We start from the raw sequence: 23,881 nt of genomic DNA, 5'->3' as shown, positions 1-23,881 counted from the left end.
CTGGAATAAATACATGTTGACTGCAAAATCATTCTGTTGGGATGTGGACTTTTTTCATGACTCTTGACTTTGTTTCCTGCCGCCTGCCTTGAACCTTTGCCCGACTTTGACCACGTCTTCTCTTCATCCTTGCTGGTACCTCGCCTGCAATTATTACTCCACACTTCCTTGTTGGATTCCGCAGCAGAAAGCCTGGGGCCCCAAAAGGGCGTTGGTGAACACTGGAACCCACAGGGTATTCCTGTGCGTCCACAAGGTACAATCACAAATCAAGGTTCCAGACAACGTGGTTGTTATAATGCATTTAGGCTTTCCCTTAAGATATCCGTCCATGGAACAGAGACATGGTAGGACACATCAACAGCAAATATAGACACAGTATGCATTCCACAATAAACTTTTAGGGTAATAGCACACATAGGGGCCTATTTATTATACTGTGTAAAACAAAATTCAACTAAGAAACTGTGTAAAAAGCTGTTTAAAATAAATAGCGATTCTATCAAGGCCCGTGTTATTTTATACTATGTGAATGCCAAATTTGCTGCCGTTATTTTACACTGCTTCAGACCTTTGTAAGTAAGTTCTAGAGAAAGTTGCTCAAAGAAAAAGAATATAAAATATTTTGTTTTCAATGCAATGTGTTGTGATGCAGTGCAAGTGCAATTACTTCCATTTGGGCAAATCAGCATCAAGAGAAATTTCTACTTGCCAGAATTCTGGGGGGAAATGGTGCATAATGGGAAAAAACATGGTGATTGCACTCAAAATAGCACTTTGCTCGCTGCATATAGGTATGCGAATGCTCCCTAATATGTGCCACTGCCATTAGGATGCAATGGAAAGAAGGATTCACAATGATCTTTATTCCTGCACCTGTAATTGAGTTTTGGCCACCTACTTAAGACAGCTAGGGGGAACAGCTGGAAAAATATACATTCCTTATAACGGAATTAAATCCGCCTAGCCCTGTTAATGTCATGTAGGAATAGGGTATGTTAGTGTGTGGTAGATGCAAATAGAACCCGCCCTGTAGTGTGTATTATCTGAAAAAAAGTTGGAGCATGAAAGCCACACAATTTAAATCTCACCTGGCTCAAAATGGAATGAACTTGAATAAAGTCTTCAGTGCTTCTTTTGACGTTCCAGGCTTCTGTTTGCATATAATCGCGTTGTAATACACAGATGTGATATATACCATCTCTCACCTGCAGAGTTAGAGGGTAATTCAGCTATGCATGTTTCTTTATAAACTCAACTGGAAACTAAGCTCACTGTAGCGCAAGAGCATTTAGGAGCAATTAATTAATAGAAGCTGAACAATATTTTATGGGCATAATTATCTTATGTTCCTTTCCATCATTTTATATTCAGAAATGTCAGTGATGATGCAAAGAGGTCTTTTCTTGCATGTACTTTTAAGGCTCAAGCAATATATAACAGTGTATTTTTTATCACGGCACTAAAAAACAAAGGATACACATTAATACACAAAGTGAGAATACCCCAACGTTTTGACACAAGCTTTTGGCAAGGGTGAATTCCTTTTATATTCAGCCACCGGAATAAAGCAGTACTCTTCTACAGTTGCATATACATGGGTGAAAACTCACCAATGAGATTCTTGCTATCCAGTCTTCCTTTTTCCACTTACTGAACAAGTTATCAGACTCCTCTATACAAAGTGGGCCATCCTTCAGAAAAAGACATTAAATCACAACACATTAAATATTATGGGTTAATATTAAGGGGTGTAAATACTGTTGCCTAACCACACTTTACTCATTTGTAAACAGACTACTAACCCCAACATACATTAACATATCAAGGATTACTGGATGCAGGGAGCTGTAGTCTAGCAACATCAGAGTTATATTGTTAAAGCAATATTGGTCTATAAAATGTGCCCATCTCTCTAGGATAAGCAAAACAATCCTCTAATAAGAATCCCAGTGTTTAAATCTGCCTCAATGCTCTTTGTTCTTGTAATTAGGAGCTGGAAGCTCTGTAGTCCCCACCTCCAGTGATGAAAATATTATTTTGGTAATAGGCCTCATAAGTCATAAATTTCATGTTCTTGCTGAGAAATATACAAATTATACATAGGTCAATAATATTTATGAATGAACAAGTGACAATAATATTTACTAATACAGGTATGGGATCTGTTATCCGGAAATATGTTATCCAGAAAACTCCAAATTACAGAAAGGCTGACTCCATTTTAATTAAATAATTACAATTCTTTAAAATTATTTCCCTTTTCTCTGTAATAAAAAAGTACCTTGTAATTTATCCCATCTATGAATTTATCCTTATTGGGGGGCAAAACAAACCTATTGGGTTTATTTGATGTTTAAATGCATTTTTAGTGGACTTAAGGTATGGTGATCCAAATTACGGAAATATCCAGTATCTGGAAAACTCCAGGTCGTGAGCATTCTGGATAACAGGTCCCATATCTGTATTGTGATCTGAAAAATAAGGTCCCATATATCCATAAATACTAGGTTGGAAAGCAACAATTTTGTGATGACTTGTGTCAGGAAAATAATGTGGGAATAATGCTGCATTGTGGTAAAAACAAACACATGGTGAAATGTGACTTTTTTGGACTTGATTATTTCCCATTAGTATTCCACTCTTTATGTATAATGGGTTTCCAGGTAACACATTTCATAACTATACACGTGTGCTTTTTTACTGTCACACTTATATGCTTGGCCTAATAATGGCAAAATTCATAAAAATTTTCTTAAGTGACCCACAATTGTGTCGAAGCATTCCACTGATGTCCTGGGATCTTGTTGTTCAGTGTTCCATGATTTATACATACTGCACGTGTCATTCCCAAATGATCTTGGTGACTTTTTAAAAAGTCTTTTAAAAGCACCTTTAATAGATTAAAAAAGTTTTGTCACAGCAATGAAAATGTCTAGCAGAGTCAGCTATATTGTACAAAATGGGCTCTGCGAACCCCCAAAACCTATATATAGGTATATAGTACATGGGGTGCTTAAGTCTAAGAGCAGGTAGGGTTTGCAGAAAATTGGAACAGTTTGGCATTATCTGGCATGTCTAGGTGATTCAGAGGCATGATTGTATATGCAGGGAGTTTTTTTCCATTGGGGCACCATTCAACATATGGGAAAGGGAGGCAAGAATACTAAGTTAGGAATTCTGCTAACTTAGTACTAGTATATGAGGTGTCAGGATTACAGATGGTGGTCTTGTGTATATGTATGTATATATTTCATACGGTACTTGTTGATCCTTTAATTTTGCACTGGGTCTAGTAAACCACAGCAACCAGTTACCAAGTAGCATGTCTAGTTTGGGGTGTAGTGCAATACAGTGATACACTGGAGTAGTGCTTAACGGGCAACTAAAGTCTAACATAGAATAATGCTAGAAATTTGCTGTATTTTGTATACTTAATATAAACATGAACTTACTGCATATATATATATATATATATATATATATATATATATATATATATATATATATATATATATATAATAAAACTAATTAGGAGAGTTTTATGGATATGGAGACGTCTGACTTATATAGATCAAAACCCCCACAGAAGAGCACCAAGTTCTTAAAATGCTTCTCTATATTACATTGTTTCACACATACCCTAATGTGCAAAGATACAAAACTTAAATAGGAATGCAAAAGGTTTTTACAACTGTTTTATAACTGATATATACAGGATTACACAACTATGTGGCCTCTGAATGCTACAAAATTAAAATATTAATATTTTTCAGCAAAAACAGGTAATAAAGAACAATTCAGAATGGAATAATATAAAAATCAATGAAAAAAAAATCTCAGAAGGACTGGAGTGCAAAATCACAGTTTCACTCATCTCGCTGTGCAATGATTATTTTATTGGAACAAATGAACAGCAACTAGCAACTGAAAATACAAAACAAAACTGCAAAAGATGCAATAAAATGGGTTATAATAAAAATCCATTTACAGAAAATACAAAAATAGAATAAAAAAAAACACTTTCTCACTTCCAATCAGGACTAAAGGAGTGCATTTATTTTGCATAGACTTGCTGCTAAATGTATGAATATTTATTAAGTTATTAATAATTTTACTTACCTTTCACTTTATTGAGCTTTGTCTTTTTGATCCTTTGGAAAAAATATTAGAAAGAGTATTCATACAAATATTCATTGAAGATTTATAATTCTTTGAAAGAAGAGATTCACAAAAAATATTTAATTTATTCAGGCAAATTGTGATACCTGCATTTGTACTTTTATAACTGATTTATTCCTAATCTACATTTACAGTATATATGGCAGAATTTCATGCTAAAAATTGATCACTTCCACCTAAATATTAGAGATATATAGATAATATATAGAGAGCTGTGAAGATGTGGCGTTCTCTCCCTGAATCAGTTGTACAGGCTGATACATTAGATAGCTTTAAGAAGGTGTTGGATGGCTTTTTAGCAAGTAAGGGAATACAGGGTTATGGGAAATAGCTCATAGTACAAGTTGATCCAGGGACTAGCCCAATTGCCATTTTGGAGTCAGGAAGGAATTTTACACCCTCTGAGGCAAATTGGAGAGGTTTTAAATGTTTTTTTGCCTTCCTCTGGATCAACTAGCAGTTAAGCAGGTTACACATAGACTTAAAAGGTTGAACTTGATGGACGTATGTCTTTTTTCAACCTAAATTACTATGTTACTATGTCGGTTACACTCAAATCTGCCAAAAGAATCAGAACTTTATATTCTTACCCATTTTGTTGACTATATTGCAGTTGCTGACATTCCAGTGTGTTAGATGTTGCACTTGCTCTTTTGAGATGTTCAGGGGTTTCATCGCAGTGACCATCTGTGCCATTTTCTGCAGATTCCAAAGAGGTGATTATCTGCTGATTAATAAAATTGGGATCTGCCATTGTATTTATGGTTGGTTCTAAGACTGAAAAAAGAGTTTCATTATTCTGAGTTGTGACATTAATTCAAGCAAAACATTTGAATAACACATAAGGGGTCATTTACAAATGTAAGAGGAGTATGCAAAGTGCAATATTCTGCATTTTTTTTAACAATAATGTAATGTTTTTCACAGCACAACTGCAGCAAGACTGAGTTGTGCCTGCTGTAATTGCAACTGAAAGTTTTACAACCACTGCATCAACGAATCATGTGGAAAAAAGTATTTTACCATGTTAAACCAGTATTTGCCAAATAATGTACTGTTCCTTCTTTAGGACAATCTACTATATGTCTCCATGCAGTCTTTGTGTAAGTTAAGTTTTTTTGAAAGACAAACTAAAACACATCACATAAGAAAAGAGATCACAGACCAATGATGTATTATAGCTAACTTGCTAGCTTATTTTTGAATTCCTGCCTTGAAGTTTTGGTTGCATAAAAACCAGGTATACTGCCAAACAAAGCCTCCTGCAGGCTGCCAGTCTATATTGGTACTACCAAATACCCAATCATGGCACTTATTTGGCACCCCCAGGGACCTATTTCAGGCTTGTGTTGCTCTCCAATTCTTTTTTATGTTTGAATGTAGTTCATGGGGACAAGAAAAGGTTGGGTACCCCCACTGTAGGATATGTGGATGGTGTGGTTTGGGACCAAAAGTGTATGGGGAGATTAGTTCTCCTTTAAACCTTAGATTGTAAACTCCACTGGGGAGTGTGTATAAAATGTATAAACCACTGCAGAAATCTGACAGCACTATATAAATACCAGGAAACAAATAACTACATTTTCTGTAGCAAACCATTTTATTTGTGCTTAAAGAAGAACTACATCATAAGAATATTGTTAAAAATTTCATATTTTACCTACAGAACTTATTGTACCAGCCTAAAGTTTCAGCTTGTCAATAGCAGCAATAATCCAATTGTAAAGTTCACATGCTTAGTGGGTTCTGAGCAGCTGTTGAGAAGCTAAACTTAGGGGTTTTAGCAAATTTACAAGCAAAAAATCAGGTTTCACTGTAATATAAGCTGATGCTACAAGGCTGCTACTAAATTCTGAAGCTAATTTTTCTGGTTTCTGAACTGACATGTATTAATTATCTGTATTAAGTACTAATCAGACTTATATTGTGACTTTTCTATTCTGTATATACAGTATATTGTGAGTTGGTCCCAAAGCTCAGTAAGTGACAGCAGCACAGAGCATGTGCAGTGAATCAGTAGAAAGAAGATGAGGCGCTACTGGGGCATCTTTGGAGACACAGATCTTCCCTGCTAAAGGGCTATGATTGCCTTGGGCTGGTGCCAAAGCCCAAAACATAACATTTCTAGCACACTTCTTTAGTTAGGCTTTAGTTCTCCATTAAATATTTGTGATCTGATAATTTACATTAACAAGAGCAGATATATAAATAATGCAGAAATGTCTGTGACTTTACGTAATATGTAAACTCTTCAGGCTAATTTGGAGTACAACTGCATTTAATGGAATGACCAAGAATGCCAGCAGGTCCCTTCATGAATATTGGACCTCCAAAGGCAGGTATTGTTGTATTCATCAGCAGGTTCTTATGCTTTGTGCCTGTTTTTTGCAGTTTGCACCCTACCTCACACTTTGTAAACAATGCCCATAGCCACAATTTTTGTTTCTTACCATTTACAGCTAGAATTTCATTTAAGAAAACCATGACATGCTTGGACTCTGTGAGCGAGTCTGGTAACAAACAGCACAGCAGAGCGTTTGTATGGTGTCTTATGATATCAAGCTCTTCCTTGCGCATCATCTCTCTGTTAAAAATACAGTGTAAGACTTGAGCAATACCACAGGAAGTTTGTCAGTATTTTTACAAACTAGTTGCTACTTTGTTGCTACTGATATGTATTGGATTTTACTACTCTGTATCCTGTTCTTCTGCCACAGCCAATGTTCCCTTTAAGGTGTGTGCTTGTGTGCGTGCACACAAATTTTGAGGCCAACAAACAGGGCTGCCATCAGAAATCACAGAGCCCCACACAACAAAATTTTCTGGACCCCCTGATCCCCACCCACCCCAACTCAGCCCCCAAACCCCACCCAGATCCTGCCCACCTCACACCACAGTAAAAAGGCCACATAGACATCAGCACTAAAACAGAACCCCCGAAGTTATAAAAAGCCATTGGTGGTCAGGGCCCCCTACAAGTAAAAAAATATTGGGGGCCTGGAACCCCTTCAAGTTAAAAAAAATGGTGGCCAGCCCCCCCACCCCCTAACATTATAAAAAGCCTATGGTGATCAGCCCCCCCATAAGTTAAAAAAACATTGGTGGGCAGGGTCCCCCATAAACATTTTTAAAAAAACATTGGTGGCCAGTGTCCCCCCATAAATGTAAAAAAAAACAAACATTTTTTGCCAGGGTTACAAAAAAAACAATTGTCATTCAGTGGTCTTCTTCATTCTCCTCTTCTTTGGGTCTATTCGCCCACTTTTGGCAGCTTCTCCTCCTCGTTTGGCTCCAGTTGCAGCTTTTGGTGACTTTCGCCGGCTTTTGGGAACTCAAGGGGGACCCGGCTATTCCAGGCAGGACAGCACGACTTAAACCACCAAGCCCAGTACAGTTGTGCCCCCTGTGCCCCCCTGATGGTGGCCCTGACAACAAATTGTGGTGCACACAAGAACTAAACTTAACGTAATGTTCTTTTCCTTAAAGTCCATACAGCAGCACATATGGGGTTAACTCCCTCTTCCACTAGGTAGGACGAGCAAGGACCACAATCAAGAAGTACTACTCCCCCCCAATCCACGTGTAATAAAAAAGTACTGTAGCACGGTGGATATTTGATTTAATGATTTACAATATATATCTGATTTATAGTGAATCAAACCTCAAGTTTGAGTAAGTATAAGATTTTGGGATAGTTATTTGAATCCAATGTCCCTGATGTAGTTATATTGCTGGGCAAACGTTCTATAGCAAACACAGGCATTGTTGGCCAGCAAACATCTTTAAGAATGAATAAACAGACAGCAGACAGACAAGACTCAGATTGAGTAACAGCATTTGGGGTTAAAGGTCTCTCTAGCTGTTGATTATAAAGCACACCTTCACTTTACATGGGTAGCTTCGCCATGAGTGGGTGTCAGGATTTGGATCATCGCTTGATTATCGGGAACCTGAGGGTGATGAACCAAAGGTTGTGGGGCTCCCCGATTGTGCAGAACTGGCTATTCTTGTAATTACCATCATATGAAGTTAAGTAAACGTTTTTAAATTCTACCTTTACTTGTGTGTGTATAAGTTATTGCTCACAAGCAGTATATCAAAAGGTTTAATCATTGATCCTGTATATTTGTATTAATATATTTATTTTAATTAATACAAGTATTATTATTGATAAAGGTTTACTCCTTTATTACAAGTACACACACTACTGCACAGAAATTTTATTAGGGTGCGGAAAAAATAGTGCTGCTGTATAGATATGAAAGCAAAGGAAATTACGGTAAGTTAAATTTCATCTTTCTTTACATCCTATAGAACAGCACATATGGGACATAGCAAGTAGGGGTGGGATAACAGCATGAATTCTTCTGAAAAAACTGTTTGGATCACCACTCTTCCAAAGGCTGCTAAGCATCAAAATCCAGCCTATAGTGCTTAGAGAAAGTGTGTAAGCTTGACCAAGTTGCAGCTTTGTCTGGTGGAACAAGAAGACGTTCTGCACAAGATATCGCTGTTGCCCTTGCCAACTGAGTTTAAATAAAGACTGGGGGAGACAAATTAGCAGCTATATAACAAGTTTGAATGGAATCTTTTATCCATCTTGATTAGGTTAACTTCAACAAAGACAGGCCCTTATTTCTTCGTGAAAAAACAAAAAGGTGCTCAGATTTCCTGAATGCTGCTGTCGGAGCAAGGTACTTCTTTATTACCCGGCAGACAACCGAGTAATACCTCAGTTCTCCTCTGTCACTGGATTAGGATAAAAAGACGGAAGCCTAATTTCCTGGTTTATATTGTTCTTATAAGGAACCTTAGGTGAGAAATCAGGAAGAGTCCTGAGAACGATTTGATCTGGAAAAAATTGTAGATATGGTTTGCTAGCTGCTAAGGCCTGCATTTTACTAACTGTTCTTTCTGAGGTTATATCAGTGTTTTTGAACCAAAGGCTTTAGTTTTTGTGCTGCTTTCATAAATTTCTGAATTAGCGAAACAGCAGATAACCAAATGCCTAGATAAGCAGATATTACATGAAGTTGTACTCTTAAGTGTCCCAGGCCTAAGATTCTTTTCTAAGATATCTTTAATAGAAAGTGAATCTGCTTGTACACCTTTTGTAGAAGACCATTCTTGAAAAATTCTGACAGTACTGGAATAAGCCTTAGAAGTAGAATATTTCTGGATTTAAGAAGAGTATTAATTACTTTATCTGAAAGTCCAGACAATGTTAATAGGGGCCTGCCAGCTTCCAGGAAGTGAGCCTAAGGCGCACTTGAAGTACTTGGTCTTGGGAGATTAGGTCTTTCAGATTCCAGTAGTTCCTGTGACACATCCTCATGACTTGAGAAAAACACTCTCTCCTGCTAGAAAGGAAGAGTTATCATTACAGACATCTGATCCTGGCGATCATCTTCCGGATGACCCTGCTGATAGGGATTGGAGGAAAGATGTATGCTAGTTACCACCTTTCTTTTTAATCGGAGTGCCGCCCGATTCCAACTGATTGTCATTGCATTCAGGACCCATGGTTGGTCCTTTTGAGCAATAGAGCAGAATCTGGGAAGCTTGGGGTTCCTTATGGTTGCCATTAAATCCACCTTCAGAGCTCCCCAGAGGTGAACCAACTTGAGGAAGATCCCTTTCTTCTATGACCATTCCTTGGGATCTAATTTGAGTCTGATCAAGTGATCTGCTAGAATGTTGTCTTTCCCTCTGATGTGGATTGCAGATATACACAGTAGTTTGTCTTTGGCCTATAGAAGTATTCTCTGAGCTTTCTTGAGAAGAATTCGAGATTTTGTTCCTCCCCGGAGATTAAGGTATGTTACTACAGTGGAGTTGTTGGACTGGATTCTGACTGCCCTGCCTCTGATGAGCTCTGAGAAGGCCATGAGAGCATTGAAAACAGCTTTCATCTTCCTGAAATTGGATGAAAGAGACTTTTCCGTGGCATCCCAAGTACATTGAGCTGAATGGTTCTTCAGATGTGCTCCCCAGCCCAAGACTGAAGCATCTGTTGTTATTAAGCTCCAGTCTGGTTCCAGTATAGTATTCCCTTTGACAAACCTGTCTGCCTAAAGCTACCACTTGCCAGCTCTCTATGGGGGTCATTTATAAAGTCATTTATAAAGTTTGTGCAGCGCACATTTATTTGCAAATAGTTGTATTGCCCATGTTTTTTCCTGAACACTAAAATATTGCACTGCTGTGCTCATCTTTCCGTTTTTTAAAGAATTCGCATTGAGAATAAATTTTTCACAAATGGCTCGCATTGCGCCCACTGTGCAAGGTTGTTGTGCGTGAAAATAGCGTTGACAGTAACTTAAATTCGTAATTTACAAAACTATTTTGCGCATATCTTCTCTGCCACCAAAGTTTTGCACATAAATATTTGCAATTTCCGATTTTTGACATATTTAAAAACCCAATGTGTCTTGGGAAATTATTCAAGTCAGAACTTCTTGCTGAAGAGGTGGCATGTGTAATTTCACCCATGGAAGAGCCTCTATTGAAGATGGCTCTAGAAGAACCTCCCTGGATCTGTACTGATTCGTCTTGTCTTTCTCTCCATGGGGTATATTTATCAAAGAGTGAAGTTAGAGATCGCCACAGTCCTCTATAGTGAAATTCCGCCACTCTCTAAAAAATCCCATAGAAATGAATGACGAGTGGCGGAATTTTACTCAAGAGGACTGTGGTGATCTCTAACTTCACTCTTTGATAAATATACCCCCGCATCTTGATTGTCTAGCTATTGTTGGGGACCTCTTTTGCCAACAAAATAAGGTGTCCCTCCACTTAGACCTCGGCCTATCTTGGGGCAGAGTCTTACCCTTATCGTCAGACATCTTCTCCATGAATGTGTCCAACTTAGAGCCAAAAAGGTGACGAGGCTCAAAAAGTATATTACACAAATAGACCTTAGCAGTAAAGTAGTATTAGCTGCCCAATGTTTTAGTCAAATTGGTAGAAAGGGCCACAGTCCTACAGGGCAATTTAAGAGATTGGATTGAAGAGTCACACAAAAACTCAGATGGCAATCTAATCAAATTAGGTGACTTTAGAAGCAATTCTCTTGAGACCTTAGTCTCAATATCTTCCTCTTATTGAGTAAGCCAATTCTTCATAGCCCTGGAGATGGCAGAGGCTGCAACCAATGGCTTGCACTGGCCGGGGCATAAAAACACCTCAGCGAGCATTCAGCCATGTTGTCCTTAGAATTTCTTAGGCCCGAACCATCCTCCACCGGGATGGTAGAGAACAAAGCTTGCAAAGCTACTGATAGTACCTTAATATTCTTTGAAGGCTGCAGCCCCAGGGAGAGCAATAACACTCATCTGCCTCCATTCTAAGGGCAGTGTGCCCTGCAAGGAAGAGATTTTTAAACTTGCTGGTTCTGTGACATCACAGTAGCGTGAACATGGAAGCGGTGTCTATTGTGCAATATAGAGCAGACTGGGACTGCAGCCGCTACCAGCCAGAAAGCAGTGCCGAGCCAGGCTGGCCAGGTGCCCTAGGCAACCTGGCTGGTCTCAGTGCCCAATAGGCACGCTCACAAGTGCGTCAAAAAAGATGTGTGTGCATGCGAAGGACTCATTCGTCGCTCAGAGTGGTGAGAGGGGACCGGACTAAAGATATGAGCCAGAGAAAGTATGCAGGCCCGGACTGGCAATCTGTGTGGTCGGGCATTTGCCGTAAGGGCCGCTCTATATTTTGCTTAAGTGGGCCGCTCCTGAGAGATAATACTAATTAGAATTTAATGCATCTGGAGGGCTCTAGGACCACTCCTCCGTCCTAGCTCCCACTGTGGCTCCGCCCCTCCCATTTCTCTCCGTTCTCTATTGCTGCTGTTGAAGCCGGATGAACAGGGCCTCCAGCAGGGCCTGTCAGTCCCCTGTCTCTGCACGCCCGCATCAGCACAGACAGCTGCAGCACACTACTGTATAGGTGTGGAGAGGAGAGGTGCGGATCATATTTTTTATGCTGATTGCTGGCCTGCCTGTGCTGAGCCTGGACGCAATGCTCCCTGCCACAGTAAGAGGCAATTATCCATTTTTTTGCATTGTGCAGACAAAACAATTGAAAAAAAAAGGAGAGGCTGATCTAATAAAAAATAAAGGGGCAAAATAAATAGGAGTGAAGATGGGCAAGCAGAATAAGGAATGAAAGGAGAGAAAGCTGGAAAAAAGTAAAGCTAAATGGTGAAGGGTGGAAAAATGAAGGGTTATGAATGAGAATTTGAAAAAAAGTAGAAAGGATCTCTCCTCTTTTCTTTCTGTAATTCTTGCGGCAGTGGGCTGTGATAGTATAAAATAGTTGTGGGCCACTATGTTCCATTAAGTGCTAGGACTAATGGAACAAAGAAGTGATACAGTACAAAGGCAGTACTGATGTGCGGGGCGAGAATTTCTCGACCCGCACCCGACCCTAACCCGCCCGCACCCGACCCGGGCCCACTGCTCCCCTTTATTTATAGACCCGCCCCCGCCCCGCAGTGGCGTCACAAAAGGGCCGGAAGCCGGCAGTACTAGGTCGCGACCCCCGCATTTTGTCCAGGGGTCGGCCCGAACCCGCCCGACCCGCGGGTTACAGGCAGGGTTACAGCAACAGTTAGCAGGAGAGAAGCAGAGACAGGAACTGGAGTCCCTGTGGTATGCCAGCTGGCAACTCAGTCTAAGGGTCCCCACCAAAATAGCCCCACATTTGATAAGACCGGCCCTGAGGTGCTGCACTTAACTTGCGTACCTCTAGAACTGCTGCCAGCTGAGTTATACAGGGAACTCTGAGTATCACTCATGTATTATAAGGGTTAATGTACCCCCTACTGTAAATAATAAGCAAACATAAATTTAAATGCCTATTGGTATGTATCTTATAGGATGCATTATTAGAAACTAAAATGTACTCCTTTTGTATTTGTTTATGACTAATATATATATATATATTTTTTTTTGGGCTTGACAAAGGGCACATATGCTGTCCGAAACGTTGCCTTGAGTGATGCTCTGATCTTTTAATACACTTTTTTGCAATTGACGAGTGCTGCTTCTTCTTTACATATTCTATATATATATATATATATATATATATATAAAATATGCTCGTGTTTAAATAAAAGACCAGCACACATTTCTGTCAGGGCTGCTTTGATTTATTTTGCCAGGGCTGCTTTCTACTCCCAGTCCAGCCCTGAAGGTATGTGCCTGGACCCCCCCCCCCAGCTTTGCTCTCTAGGCACGTGCCTAATCTGCTTACCCCTAGTTCCGGGCCTGCAGGAAAGGGACTTTCACTCCTTCCCCAGGAGAAAACTACCACTCAGGTAGCTCCCCTTGTGGTCTTCAGAGCAACTCTGGCTCTGGAATCCACAGAAATCTTCCATTCTCACTCCCTACCTGCGGCAAGGTAGGACGGAAAAAAAACATGAGGTATTGGGGGAGGAGGAGTCTCTTGTACTTTTTGATTGTGGTCCTTGCTCGTCCTACCTAGTGGGAGGGGGAGTTAATCCCATATGCAGTGGCAGAACTACCAGGGGTGCTTGGGATGCGACTGCAACAGGGCCTGCACCCCCTCAGGGCCCGCCAGCCAACATTGATTGTGGGGGGCCCGGCTGCACGGACTGCACCCAGGCTCCACGCCGGGTAGTTCTGTTACTGACCATATGTGCTGATGTATAGGACGTGAAGGAAAGGATTTTATATGAAAACATAATATTTTGTATCAATTCTGACCTGAGCACACAAGTTTAAAATGTGGACACACAGCCAAGAAGAAAAAAAGAGGGAACATTGGCCACAGCACTTTGAATTGCTCTAAGCAATCTACCCCAGGATTCAATTAAATATTATCTGGATCTGGACAAATGTTATTGTTTGACCCAGAGAAATATGTATTGCCTAGAAACAATACACTGGCTATAACAAAATTGTGTCTCCAACCGTATACTAATTATGTAATATAAAAAAAGATAACCAATTTACCATTTTGTGTTAAAGTGTTGATTATGTACACAGAGTTATAAACATTGAAGTTAAAAGGGTGTGTAATAACGTGATTTCCGCCATTTCTAGAAGCCTGTTGCTGTATATCCATTAAAGGTACGATACTGTAAATAAAGTACAATGAAGTTTAACATCTATTAAAATAAATCTTCCCACCTGCAATTCCTTCTCAGCTTCCTGAAGCTCTTTAAATGATCAGTGAGAATATTTGCTATGGTTATTATTATTTCATAGCCTTCAATATGATGTGTTTTCTTTTGTGCTTTAACATATGTATTTTGTATTGCATTGCTTAATTCCTTGTAAAGCAGTTGGTCCTTCATTTCTTCTGGGGCGTTATACCATGGAGAGATGTACAAAGAGTAGATAGTCTCTGAAACTGTTAAGAGAAAATGCACTCTCCATCATTTAGGAATACAGTTATAAATACTTTTATACATTTTTGTAGGCCTGCGCAACTGCAAGGAAAAAAGGTATAAAACAGGGCCCTAGTTTTATGAATATACTGCATACCGTCTTTTCTAGGGGGAATAAAAACTCAGGTATTGGTGGATCCTTAGAAAAATGTTTGATTATCATTAGTGTTATTAGTGGAAACCTTGATTTAATATTGGATACAACAGGGTTATTGTGCTAGAGCCTTGAGCTCCTAGTCTATTTTGTGAAAACAGGGGACTGCTCTATTTAAATAATCACAGAGTATAATTTGAGCTATTGGTGTTGACTGAAAACACATTTTATCCATTCATGCCTCAAAATTTGGATTTGATGCATTGCAGTGGTTTAATTAGTTATGGCATTATGCACAACCTGTTTCCAATGCTTTCCTGAAGTTGTCCCCAATACCGACATCTACTGTGTCTTCATGTTTCTGTAAAAGTGAACAGATAGGTTTTTAAAACAGAGCACAATTGTCTGATAATTTCATTTATTTACAGTAATTACTATTTAAAGGGGGGTGTTCACCTTTGAGATAACTTTAACTATGATGTAGAGTGATATTCTTAGACAATTTACAAATGGTTTTCATTTTTTATTATTTGTGGTTATTGAGTTATTTCGTTTTTTATTCAGCAGCTCTTCAATTTGCATTTTAACCAATCTGGTAACTAGGGTCCAAATTACCCTAGCAACCATGAATTGATTTGAATAAGAGACTGGAATATGGATAGGAGAGGGCCTGAATAGAAGGATCAGTAATAAAAGTAACGATAACAATACATTTATAGCCTTACAGAGCATTTGTTTTTTTAGAAGGGAGTCAGCGACGCCCATTTGAAACCTGCAAAAGGTCAGAAGAGAAAGGCAAATAACTATTAAAAAATAAATAATGAAAACCAATTGAAACGTTGCTTAGAATTGGCCATTCCATAACATAATAAAAGTTACCTTAAAGGTGAACCACCCCTTTAATTACTATAATTTTAGTGACAATTTGTGACATATGTCCAAGTACAATCTGAAACATTGTGCTGCTAGTTTGCAGCTATTATATATTCCTGATCCTCTGGACACCATTATCCAACATTCTTCCATTATGTGATTCATCTTCATAATGATATATATATTATATTTATATATATATATATATATATATATATATATATATAATTTATTTTTTTATTTTTTTGGGCACATTTGAACCCTGTATAATACTTTGATTATACAGTAGCTTCTAAATGTAATTAATTAGAAGTTAAAAAAAACAAGAAATGTTCCTATTGGAAGGCAGAAAGGAAATGTACTGTAATGACCACTTCACTAAATGATATTCTTTATAAAATGACTCCCAGCACCCATAAACTGCCTTTTTTTATCTTGCACGTATACCCATTTTTTCTGTACCAGGGCTTTACTAAAAATGTTAAATTCTTATTAGAGCAGTGGTCCCCAACCAGTGGCTAACAAGCAACCCCTTGGATGTTGCCCTCTGAGGCTTCAAAGCTTATTTTTGAATTCCTGGCCTGGGGGCAAGTTTTGGTTGCATAAAAACCAGGTGTACTGCTAAACAAAACCTCCTGTAGGCTGGCAGTCCCCGCAGGAGCTACTAATAGTCAATAACAGCTCATAATTGGCACCGTAGGAACTTTTTTCATGCTCTTTTTTTTCAACTTTTTTTTACATTTGAATGTGGCTCATGAGTAAAGAAAGGTTGGGGATCTCTGAGATAGAGGAACACTGGAATATTTCTGTGGTGACTGCATTATGTGGTGATTCTGGGTTACTATAATTTTTGTCTCCGTTGGTGGTTTCCAGTCTATAGCAATTGCGCTATGAGTATGCCACATGTGACTATCACCTGATAATTTAGCCATCCAGTAAAAATCTTGCTAGGCAAAATATAAATCATTATTCTAAAGCTTGTCTGTTTAAAATTTATTTTATTTAATCCCTATCAAGGAGATGCTGATGAAAAATAAAAGTATTGTGGGGGTTTCATATAAAAGGCTTAATAGTGATGCATTATATACAGGCTTCTCTGGGGCATGGATTGATCTGGACAATCTCAGTAAAAGGCTGGATAACAAGCTGGCACTATATAAATGACGGAAAATATGTTTAAAAACAAAATGATGTTATCCTACTGTTGCAATGGCATTGTGTTTTAGCCATAAAGTTTAACTGCAGTTTTACATAAATAAATCCTTTACGGTTCTAGTATAGCAGACACAGGGTCAGACTGGAGCCTTCAGGGCCCACTGGGGCTGCACAAAATCGGTTCCTCCTGGCAATCCCTGGGCCCCCTCCGACGTCTACATTCCCGGCATGTGCATGCGCGAAAAACCGCATCGACGCACATGCGCAAAAAACACACAGTAACACGCATGTGCGAAAAAAAACGCAGTGACACGCATGTGCGAAAAAATGCAGTGCCACGAATGCACAGAAACCTAAATGCGCAAAAACTGCAGAAACTTAAAAGAGCACAAGCAGGCCAGCAACAGGGGGCCAAGTTTTTTCCCGGTGTCCCGCCGGTCCAGTCCGACCCTGAGCAGACATGATCTATTAGCTGAATAGATCATCGGAGAAGGTCAAATGAGGAGGTTTTGTGACATCCCAGCAATTAACCACAGAAGAAGTTATCCAAACGTGACTCCCTGTTGTAGCAGTGACTATTGGAGGCTGGCTGGTCTTCATCATAAATGAGGCAGCAAGTAGATTTTATTTAATATGTTAATCCACAGATGTTCACACTTGGCTGACAAGAATGTGAATCGCTGGCGGGATGGCACTCGGATCGCTTCTGTTTCCAAAGGTGCATGAATGTTTCCTCGTGAGGTAACTTCAGGAACCTCGGAGAATAAAGCGAACCGAGTGCAATCTTGCCGGCAATTCACATTCTAGTCGGCGGGAAGACATTTTGGGGAGATTAGTCGCCCGAAGAAGAGGAGATTTGTTGCTAATCTCCCCAAATCGCAGCGTGTACCACCACCCTAACAGTCAGGCATTTGCCCTATTGTAGGGGACTGCATTGTCACATTTTTGAAGACTTGTTATTGTTAACATGTATTTTAAGAGCACTAACATAATTTGCAGCGCTGACTTCCCTTAGCATAAAATATTTGCTGCTATGGGTGGTACTCGTTGGTCTAGGCCCCCTTTCTCAAACCAAGGTTACAGATATAACGTACATTGATATATCAGTCATTCAGCTATAGTCCCAAGACCATTTAGAACAGCAAATAAGAGAATTGAGAGCTGGTAAGAAAATGTTCCAATGTGCCCAAAGAATATTGTCCTATTTTGCCACCCAAACAAATGTCAAAACATTACTGCTTCATTTAACTGTTAGATCGATCTGAAGAGAACAGAGAGGTATCTGTGGACTCACTGACTTCAGTATTAGCTGATACCTCCAGTGCCTCAATTGCCCCCCAGTGATGTAAGGAGCAGGGGGTACAGAGTTGATGAGTGGGTGCATCTATGTAAACAGGCAGCACATCACATTGCTGTTATCTCAGTGCCAGGAAGCTGAGGTTCATGCCTAGTGTCCCCCTCTGTTGGGCCCTAGGCCTCTTATGCCTACCCCCCCCCCAGTACAAGCCCCGGATGCCGCATCCATTTGCACAGTATAGATGCATTGGGAGCTTTTTGCCCTACCAACTCTCCACAGGCTGATTTTAAAAATTACTCATACAAATAGCAATATGCTGTAGTTGTTGTGCACAATGGCCTAGACTAAATTAAAGATAATATTGATCAAAACTGCCTGGCAAAATAGGTGGAGAATAATGAAGACTTTAGCTTATCCTTCTGAGAATGAGCCCAAATGACACAAAAAATATATTATTAAATTATGTTTCTAGAGAGTATCCTTTAATTAACCCCTAAAACAAAAAAATGTATCCTCCTCCCCAAAAGACCCGATATATGCACAAATGATCAGACAGGAAAATTATTATAAGTGTGTACAGTCACATTTAGTTCACTGAACTACTTGGCCCTGTTCTAGGGAACTTCTGATGTAAACACAGCTAGGGATATAGGCCACAGTTCTATACTAATATTCATCTTACACCAACTACAGTGCCTGTGATGTTTCTTCATACATATGGATCCAATTTCAAACTTTCTAATAATAGTAGTGCCTGTCATACAACTGTTGCTCAACTGTTCTGTGCCTATGACTTCAGAAAATATATTCTGTTTATAAGCAGGTTTTAATTTTTCCTGTAAATGTCCAGTAAAACAAAAACTGAATATACACTATTCTGCACAAACACGGGTGTCTGCATATCTTTATTTATAAATGCAAAAGCTGCTAAACTGCTTAAATGAGAAGGAAAGTCATCTTCCACTTGGAGGTGCCAAATGCTAGGCACCCCCAAGTGATTGTATTTACTCAACTGAAACCCTGGGTCAGTGCTACTATCAGCAGAAAACTGCACCGGTTCTTCCAGTGAGCATCATGGAGCGATGCTCTTCCGGCTTCTTCTTTCTTCAAATTTCCCAGGGCAGACACGTGCAGTAGAATGAAATAGGCAACTTTTTAGTTAAAGTTCGGCTTTTCGCTCTACTGTGAATGCGCACTCGCAAGAAGAAAGAAGAAGCCGGAAGAGGATCGATCTGTGGTGCTCGCTGGAAAAACCTGGAGTTTCAGGTAAGTAAATACATTCACTTGGGGGTGCCTAACATTTGGCACTCCCAAGTGGAAGAAGACTTTCCTTCTCCTTTAAAGGAAAACTGAAAATGAACATGGCTAAAAAAAACATATTCCATATACTTCACTTAAAGCACATTCATTAAGTCTAAGCTTCTTATCAGCAGCAATGATCCAGGACTTGTCACCTACCTGAAAAGTGTCTGCGACACTTACATGGTCAGTGGGCTCTGAGCAGCTGTTGAGAAGCTAAGCTTAGGGGGTCGTTTGAAATTATCAAGCAGAAAATTTTCATTTAAGCTAATGCTTCAAGGCTGATTATTAAATTCTGATGCTAGTTGCACTGGTTTCTGCACCACCATGTAATAATTATCTGTATTAATTACTAAAGAGCCTTATATTGTGACATTTATATTCTATGTGTACTGTATATTTTGAGTTGATCCCTAAGCTCAGGGGTGATTCAGTCCCCTAAGCCTTCCTGAGGCAGGTCATGTGGTGCCACCCCCCCCTCTTTATCTCATCTTCTGTCGGAGTGGGCGCATCGGTATGCACATAATGTACAATATTTCTGGCCTACTTCTTTAGTTAAGCTTTAGTTCTCCTTTAATCTTCTTTGGCAAAACTAAATATCATCCACACACTCCAAGGAAATAGTGGGTCCAGAGGGTGGATTATAATGAAACATAATAAGGCATATAATGCCAATTGTGCTTGGATCACTCAGTTTTTTAGCAATGCCCCTTAGAGGAAGCCTTTCAGTAGGTTCTCCAACAATTAACCTTCCCTTTCCAACAACTTCTTTAAAACATTTTTCTATTTTCAAAATGAATGTATGTTTCTCGCTCTGGTGTTTCCCAGAAACAGCTCATTTAGCAGATTGCTGTTTCTCTAAACAGCTACAGTCTGCTACTTCTACAGTCTGCTACAGTTCTCAGAAGCATCAGTTGGATTGTCAACAACCAAGGTATCAGTTGTAACAGTCCATTTCAGTAAAAGTGCATGCTCAATAGGGCTACCATTACTTGATATTCGTATTATAGTATTATATCAATTATAACCGTCGCTCCGTGTGATACAGTTAAAAACGCATTGCCAACTCAATCCAATGTAGGAGTGCAACTTTTCCTCAGTCAGGTCACCAATATCCTGATATATGCACTTTCAATTATAGAGAAATGAGGAGAGCATTCAATAAGCATATTAATGCTGTGGTTGTTTGTTTATTTGCCGACTACTTCTCTATAGTTGAAAGCGCTGATGGCCAAATTGGTCTTCAATTGAAATAATCAAGTTACTCTTCACTATCTCTCTCAGCAACATGCCACTCTCAATGCTCTCTTCATGCATAAAGTCAGATTTTCATTGTCTCATGCTTTTTTTCTCTGAAATCCGCCAAGTGCGATCACACCAGAGGCAACACAATGGTTCTGGATGCAAAAGAAGAAGCAAGCTACCGCCAGTGCTATTTACTGAAAATGGCCTGCAGATTTCTTAGCCTTAGCCTTAGAGGGGCTTCTTTTCCTAGCAGATGTATTAAAGCTAACTCAACTGATTCCAGTACAGGTCCAGAGTGGGAATCAAAATAGGCCATGGCATTCCAAGTACACTGAGGCCCAAGCAGCCCCCCCACCAGCCCAACAAATAGTGACTGTCTATGGGCATTTACAGTAGTCCCACTGGTAGTTGCCAGAACCCACAGATTGCCACTCCCAGTCTGTTCCAGTACAAACAAAACCTAACAATATAACTGACTCTGGCACACACCTTGCACACAGAGAAACAGAATTTTCATCAGAGCCTGTTATTTTGAACGAGTGAACATTCTAGGCAAAGGGTGTAACCCCTCCCACAGGATGTATTAGACCTGTCAATCAAAATTCTGCATGATGAGCGTACAAAGAGCGAGAGAGAGATAAGAGGGCGACGCTGAAGAGTAACTTGATTATTTCATAAATGGTACATCATTTTTAATGGATTATATTTAGAAAATTCCTTATTTGAGTGAGATGAATATAACATTTTCACTATAGATCCCCTTTACATCATCTTCATTTCTGATTGTTTACAAGCATCTGAAGCTGCATTTTATGAACAGGCCCGGATTTGTGGAGAGGCAGGATTTTAGGGGGCGGCATGCTGCCCAAACGCACCCACATTGGTTCACAAACATTGGGGATGCGCAGGAGATCAGGGCCGCCATCAGGAGAGGACAGGGGGGACAAGTGTGGGCATTAAGGGGGGCCCGGTAGTGCTGCAGAGTTGAAAGAGCTGGGCCCCCCTTGAGTGCGCTGAAGCCGTATGGCCATTTTTGAAGTCCCGAACAGGCAAGTTGCGGAAGTGCCAAAAAGCCAAAGGACCCGAAGCCACGAAAACAGCACAACTCCTGAAGCGGCGAAAAGACCCAAAGCTACGAAAATAGCTGAAGCCGAAATCCTGAAGCGGCAAAAAGACCCGAAGTCACGAAAACAGACGAAATTGAAGTCCTGAAGCGGCTAAAAGACCCAAAGTCACGAAAGGAGGCGAAGTCCTGAAGCTATGAGTTCAATTCCTCTGAACACCAATTTGTGGTTTTTTTTTTTTTTTTAATCCCCTGGATACCAATGTATTATTTTAATATTCTATAGGCCCCTGCCACCAATGTTTTTTTTAAAAAAAATTTTGGGGCCCCAATTTTTTTAACTTGTAAGGGGGGCCCTGGCACCAATGTTTTTTTTAAAAAAAAAAAATATTCTTTGGGGCCCCAATTTTTTTAACTTGTAAGGGGGGCCCTGGCACCAATGTTTTTTTTTTAAAAAAAAAATATTCTTTGGGGCCCCAATTTTATTTAACTTGTAAATGGGGGCCCTGGGCATCAATAGCTTTTTATAACGTGTGTGGGGGGGGGGTTACTTTTTTAGCGCTGATGTCTGTGTGGTCTTTGGGCAGGATGGAGTGGGGTTTGGGTGCCAGTGCGGGCGGGGCCCCAAAAATTTTGTTGTATGGGCCCCGTGATTTGGCGGCCCCTGCAGGAGATACAATAGTTTTTTTAAAAATTTCCCGTGCACCAATCGCCATTGCTCCAGTCCTGATGATCAAAATTTGAGAGCGATGAATGACAGCGGGCCTAGGGGTGCCCGCTAAGTAAATCTGGCCCTGATTATGAAGCAATCAGGGAATTTGATCTTGCCCTGACTTGTTGGTCTTGGAACCAGGCAGTGTACCTAAAGCCCCTGCCAAAAGCAAAGTAGGCTTCTGTTGTCTGCCAGAAAGGAAATAATTGTGTGGCTTCCCCTATTCAAGCATAAAAAGTGCCAAAGGCACTAAAGACGTGTTTCCAGCAAAAAGCAAAGCTAGGGGGACAATGTGCCAGAAGCAGCCAAATGTCCGTGTGTCAGACCATTCCTAACCAGTTCTCACCTGAGCTGTCTGCTGCCGTGTAACTTGCTTCTTCTCTTCTTCCACTGGCTGCCCCTTCCCTTCGTCTTCCCAGGCCCAGTCACCAAAAGCAGCCACTAATGCGGAGCACATTTGCACAATCTTAGTCCAGATATTCCATAGAAAGGAGGAAAAGACGCGCACAGACATGGTCACACGTCTCGCCACCTTCTCAGCAAACTTCTTTCGTTGTCTTTCTGTTTTGTTCTCTCGATGCTGCTGTGTCACCACAAGTGTCCGCGCAGTGCTAATAGAAGCCAGCAGAGGGCGCGCGTGAGTAAATCCAGTTAAGACGTCTGTAGGCTATTGGGTTTCTCAAGCAGTTTCTTCAGCGTCTCAGATTTCTAAGGCAAACTGACTGGCTTGACAGGATTATTTTAAGGGGTGGTTCACCTTTAGGGGGAAGACACACAGAGCTACTAGTAGCAGCTACATTGTTGAAATGAAAGAAATAGCCTGGCATAGACAATACTGAGAACTGCCTCTGCTAAAACACACGTAGTGCCTTTCTTAATGTCAATTATCATTATTGTCTATTTTGTAGCTGTGACAAGTAGCTGCTACTAGTAGCTCTGTGTGTCTTCTCCCTAAAGCCAGGGGCGCTCCACCAATGAGGCAAGGTGATCCACTCGCCTCAGGCGGCAGCGCCCCCCTGGTTACCGGGGGCGGCAAAAATGCTGCTCCTGGTAACTAAGAGCTGAATTAGCTCTCTGCACTAGCATCGTGCAGCGCCCGACCCCCTCCTGCACAGAAAATGTGAGCGCCGTGAGGAGGGGTGGGGGAGGCAACGGAAGGCCGCCTCAGGCGGCATAAAGGGGTGGATCGGCACTGCCTAAAGCTAACTTTTATTAAGTTATAGAACGGCCAATTATAAGCAACTTTTCAGTTGGTTTTCATTATTTATTTTTTATAGTTTTTAGTTATTTGACTTTTTCTTCTGATTCTTTGCAGCTTTCAAATGGGAGTCGCCAGTGTCGGACTGGGACACCAGGGGCCCAACAGAAACCCCTAGACCAGGGGCCCACTAAGTATTATTTTCTACCTCTACTCGCTCAACCTCTATTCTCCTATTCTCTTTTCTTTACATAATATAACCTATTATTCCATCTATTTAGCCTCTTTATACCCCTAGAAATAGGGAATGGCCATGAAATAAACCAAATGTTTAGAAGCAGGAGGGCCCACT

At 40.3% G+C, this 23,881-nt stretch overlaps 1 protein-coding gene across 1 annotated transcript in view; it reads right to left on the bottom strand.

The window, feature by feature from the left end:
- Positions 1–23,222, bottom strand: part of LOC108700137 — a 44,388-nt gene extending 21,166 nt beyond the window's left edge. The window contains exons 1-9 of the mRNA XM_018233039.2: positions 22,678–23,222; positions 14,988–15,048; positions 14,334–14,556; positions 6,633–6,766; positions 4,773–4,959; positions 4,123–4,154; positions 2,769–2,893; positions 1,614–1,694; positions 1,092–1,208 (exon numbers count right to left, since the gene is read on the bottom strand). Coding sequence (XP_018088528.1) covers positions 1,092–1,208; positions 1,614–1,694; positions 2,769–2,893; positions 4,123–4,154; positions 4,773–4,959; positions 6,633–6,766; positions 14,334–14,556; positions 14,988–15,048; positions 22,678–22,845 — 1,128 coding nt within the window. The 5' untranslated portion in view covers positions 22,846–23,222. The remainder of the gene's footprint in view (positions 1–1,091; positions 1,209–1,613; positions 1,695–2,768; positions 2,894–4,122; positions 4,155–4,772; positions 4,960–6,632; positions 6,767–14,333; positions 14,557–14,987; positions 15,049–22,677) is intronic.
- Positions 23,223–23,881: the final 659 nt, after the last annotated feature.

Source organism: Xenopus laevis, chromosome 8S (assembly GCF_017654675.1).
Source record: "Xenopus laevis strain J_2021 chromosome 8S, Xenopus_laevis_v10.1, whole genome shotgun sequence".
NCBI classification, from domain to species: Eukaryota; Metazoa; Chordata; class Amphibia; order Anura; family Pipidae; genus Xenopus; species Xenopus laevis.
This window is presented reverse-complemented; position numbering and strand designations above follow the sequence as displayed.